Source organism: Capra hircus, chromosome 1 (genome assembly GCF_001704415.2).
Source record: "Capra hircus breed San Clemente chromosome 1, ASM170441v1, whole genome shotgun sequence".
In the NCBI taxonomy this organism is placed as follows: domain Eukaryota; kingdom Metazoa; phylum Chordata; class Mammalia; order Artiodactyla; family Bovidae; genus Capra; species Capra hircus.
Genome location: NC_030808.1, coordinates 42,471,803 through 42,476,624, shown reverse-complemented (window position 1 = coordinate 42,476,624; position 4,822 = coordinate 42,471,803). Strand labels below are relative to the sequence as shown.

The 4,822-nt window shown below is 34.5% G+C and overlaps 1 protein-coding gene across 1 annotated transcript; it reads right to left on the bottom strand.

The window, feature by feature from the left end:
- On the bottom strand, positions 3,204-4,139 carry LOC102191272 (olfactory receptor 5K4-like). Its single transcript, XM_013971604.2, has one exon. It carries the CDS (start codon positions 4,137-4,139, stop codon positions 3,204-3,206), a length of 936 nt encoding a protein of 311 aa, XP_013827058.2.

Genomic DNA, 4,822 nt, shown 5'->3' with positions numbered 1-4,822 from the left:
TGCTCTAGCACAGAGCTATGCAATAGAACAAGCAGGGATGAAACAAATGCTCAACTCAGGGCAGTCAGGGGAAATCTGCTTCCTCTACCTTGCTTTGGGAGCAAGCAAGTATATGCATGCTCTTCATAAGCAGGCTAGCTTTCTTGCAGCCATCCTGGTAGTTCTACTGCATTTCAAACCAGGTAAGGGGACTCCACTTCTCAGTGTTACAACCCTGGACTAGAGTATCCAATATGTTGCTGCAACCACTCACTCCCCAGAAAGTATTGCCACTTGTGTAATCCCTCTTTTCTTCTGTGTCCCCTCTAAAAGGTGCAAGTCCTGATCTGTTCACATCTCTTACCTTCCTGTCTAATTCCATGTGGTTCTCTCTTACAGCCTTGGTTGTATAAGAATCTGTCAGTCTCCAGTTTGTTTTCAGTGAGAATTACTCTACATATGGATATATTTTGATGTGTTCATGGTGGGAAAAGAGGTCCACACCCTCCTAGTTTGCCACATTGATCCCCTAGAACTGTCTTGTTTTTATTGTGCAGACTAGATAAGCTAGAAATAGACCTCTTTGTGTATGCATGTGTATGTGAGTATATAAACAGAAAGGAGGCATAAAAATTTAGTAAGAGAAGAGTTAGTTAATAAATGCCAGTTAGCCATAAAATCAAATTTTAATTTTTACTTCACATTATAGAATGAATTCCAGTTGAGTAAAAGTGCTATGTATAAAAACTTAAGGTGGAAAAAAATATGAAGTAGATTTATAGGATATCTCTGAATGAGAGGAAATTTATAAAGTTTAACACAAATGGAAGAAACAGTTAATCAGTTGATGGAAGACTCTATTCATTAAACAACCCTTTCTTTCCTGATTGGTTTGTTTTGCTCTTCCTGTTTTATTTAGGAATTTACTTTTGGATAATCTCATTTTTTCATTTATCTATATACTCATTCTTAATTTGCAACCAAATTATTTAAGTTACTGGTACTTCATTATATATTTTAATATATATTGCTTCAAGTCTGTTTGCTTATTGATTATTATTTTTCTACAGAACTTTTAGAATTAATTTGTCACTTTCCCAAAGAAGTCCTCCTTTGATGTTTATTTGAGTTGAATTAAGTTGTGGATTATTTTTGGATAAAAAAGCCAAGTAAAGTTATATGTTCAATTCATGCCATATACTAAATAGTTTCCAGGAAGAATCAAAGGTCAAATACAAACTATCACACACACACAAAAGGAGGAAAATGGGGAGGAAGAGGAGAAAAAAAATTGAAAAGAAGGAGAAACAGAAATATTGGCTAGTAGTAGAATTTGGATTAAAAAAAGAAATTCTAAACAAAAGTGCATAAAGAGATTTTATGTGAAAATTAATAAATATATCAATTTTATAATTTTATTAATTATAAATAACACAAACAAGTATGCAAATACTATCAGCACACAGAGAAATTATTTACCACTAATAGTCACAACATTTTAATATTTTTTCTCTATAAACATTGGTACAAATAAATGAGGAAAAATATAGTAAGACAAAAGAAAGTGAATAGAAAATTCATAGAAGTAAAAATGGCCAGAAAATAAACAGAATATTAATATATTTCGACATTACTCAAAAATTAGAAAAATAAAAACTGCCTTCATTAATATTTTTTTAGAATGCTTATTGAGTATATATTATGTAAGTTGCTATTCTGTGTTCCATAATATATAATATGATTGATGCCTTCAAAAAGGCAAAGGATCTTAATCACACTTCAGGTTAAAGTAGATCTGAATCTACTGTAGCCAACTTGTTATAATTTGTTATTAATTATTCTACAAAACGTATATGTGACTGTGTGAGTGTGTGTTTATTCCTCCTCACTCCTTTTTTCCCCATTCTTGGAATTGCATCTAGATCAAACTTCGTTACTTTAAATATAGATTATTGCAAAGTTAGGGGCTTTCCAGGTTGTACAGTGGTAAAGAATCTGCCTGCCAGTGCGGGAGGTGCAAGAGACTCAGATTTGATCCTTGGATCAAGAAGATTCCCTGGAGTAGGATATGGCAATCCACTCCAATATTCTCACCTGGGAAATTCCATGGACAGAGGATCCTGACCGTCTACAGTCCAAGGGGTTGCAGAGAGTTGGATACGACTTGAGTGAAATAGTTAACTTAGGCAGGTTGATGAGTCCAAGCCTAAGGCCCCTTTAAAGGGGCCTTTAAAAGAGGAGGTAAATGTTCTTTCATTTTCACTTTCTTTTGTCTGAAACAAGTAGGCCTCATAGGCAACAGTATCACTTGTTCAAGGACATGCCTTTTTTTGAGCTTCAGATGCTTGTTATGGGAGAAGGTCTGGGTAAAAACTTCCAGTCTTGAGCTCTGAGTTAACCTGTTCTTTCTGGCTAATCTTGTGCTGATGTCATCCCACGATGTAAGTTACAGGCAAGAGTTTGGGCAAAATTCTCACAGCCTTGACATATTTTTTATCTATCCTCAGCAGCTGGTTGAGAAGTATATAAGGCCCCACTTGAACTTGTGAGGCAGGTACTTTCCTGCCCCCTTCCAGTGCCTCTTGCTGGATGCTTTATCCCTTTTACTTTAATAAATTCTGCATAAAGCTCTGAGTGGCTGAGACTATCTTTGGTCCCAGAGTCAACTCTTCTCATTTGGAGACCAAATCCAGTGGCACCGTTCACCATAAGCTATCATGAGCGACTGAGCACATGCTTACACATGCAATTAGTTAGCTTGCTTCTAGTCTCTCTCTCCCTCAAACTCATCTACTTGTGTCTACCAGGTCAGTTTTCTGAATAAAATTATCATTTCAGTCTGCCAGAAAATTTTAAGTGTTTCAAACAGTCTACGTAGAATCAGATATAATGTTTTCTATTAGCTAAACAAGGTAAATCAAGGCAAATTCTTCTAAGCATTTAATTTTGATTCTTTGTTGAGTTATAAAGTTGAAAACACTGACCTGAGACAATTCTCTATGAATAATCTGAGTTGGTAATAAAAGTTATTATTGAGTTTCCTCCTGATTTAGTCTGGTATTTGTGGAATTTGGATTAAGATCTGCCGGACAGTTTTGAATTTCATTCATATATCTTTAAACCAACATAGTCTAATGATTTATAGATTAATACTTTACATAAGAATATAGTTTTCATTTTCTGTGTCCCTTAAGCTGTAAATCATTTAAGTTTTCCATTGAAGATTAAGTTTCTTTAAGAATATTATAGGTCCTCATAATTTTTTTCAGAACATTTATCACTTCCTTATTTCTCAGGCTATAAATAAAAGGGTTTAATAAAGGAATTACTATTGTGTAAAAAATTGCAACTGGTATATCTTTATCCCCTTCTTCAAATGGTCGAATATACATGAGAAGACAAATGTAGAATATTGAGACTGATAGAAAGTGGGATGCACAAGTAGATAAGGCTTTACCTCTCCCTTCTCTGGATTTCATTTTGAAAACAGTGAAAAGAATGTAAACATAAGAAATCAAGACAGTGGCAATGGTAATGATTTGAATGGGCATTGAAAAAATATATATCATTAGTTCATTAATATAAGGGTCAGTACAGGAAAGTCTATATAGTGGAAGAATGTCACAAAAAAAGTGGTCAATTTGACTAGATCTACAGAAAGTTAACCTCAATAGAAGTCCTACATGAATCATAGAATGCAGGTTGCTAGCTATGTAGGCCCCTGTGGTCATCTGAATGCAGAGTTTCTTTGACATCATAGTGTGGTACTGCAGTGGTTTGCAGATGGCCACATAGTGGTCATAGGCCATTGCTGCCAGGAGAAAGCAATCTGCAGTTTCAGCAAGGCAGAGAAAATAAAATTGTACCATGCATTCATAAAGGGAGATCATTCTGTCTTTAGAAGATAAATTCTGTAGCATCTTGGGGGTTATGGCACTGGAGCAACAGAAATCCATCAGAGCGAGGTTACCCAGAAAGATGTACATTGAAGTGTGAAGATGACGTTCCATAAAAATCAATGCCACCAGACCAAGATTGCCCACCATAGTGATCAGATAGATGGTAAGAAACACCAGAAACAGAAGGGTCTTCAGCACTGGATGATCTGTAAGTCCTTTGAGAATGAACTCAGTTGTCAAAGATTCGTTTTCCTTAGCCATTTCTGGCTTTTCAGCTGGGATAGAAATGGCACAGAAATGAGATTCTAAATTAGAATGTATCTCATTCTTTCCTCTAATTTCCCCACATACAAAAAGAAAGAAGCTCATCTTTAATCATCCTGTGCTGTGTCCTGACTACTAGTACATGCATGGTAGATTAAGTCTGTGAGAATGAAAGTATCATCCTGTGTAAATTCTCAGGGCAGCAAACATTTTTATGCATGAATTATCTAATGCTGATGTACTAATTCCTGGTTAATATATATAATTTGACATTTCCAAAATTAGAAGACATAGGAAAATTTTATGGTGTTTTTTCTCCAGGAAAAGAAAAGTTTTAAATACAGTCCTATGGGATTGATGTGGTGTTTGAAAATAAGTTAATTTAGACATTTAAAATGTCTAATTTTTAAAACTGCCCAGAATCATAGTTGGCTTTAAAAATTGTTTCTCTTGCTTAGTATCCCTTTATCAAGGGATAATTTAAAGGAAGACATTTTAAGCCTTTAAGACAGTAAGAATATAGAAATTTTAGAAGTTTTATTAATAGGTTAATTTTGTTATCATTTTTATATTTATTTCATCACATTCTGGATCCTACTGCTATGGTGATATGGCATACTCCCTCAAGAAGTTATTCTTAATTATTCATTTATCTTAATACTTCTTGTCTTTAGGTTTAA

Excerpts from the sequence above, each read along its gene's own strand:
- LOC102191272 (XM_013971604.2), bottom strand. The coding sequence starts at position 4,139 with ATGGCTAAGGAAAACGAATCTTTGACAACTGAGTTCATTCTCAAAGGA.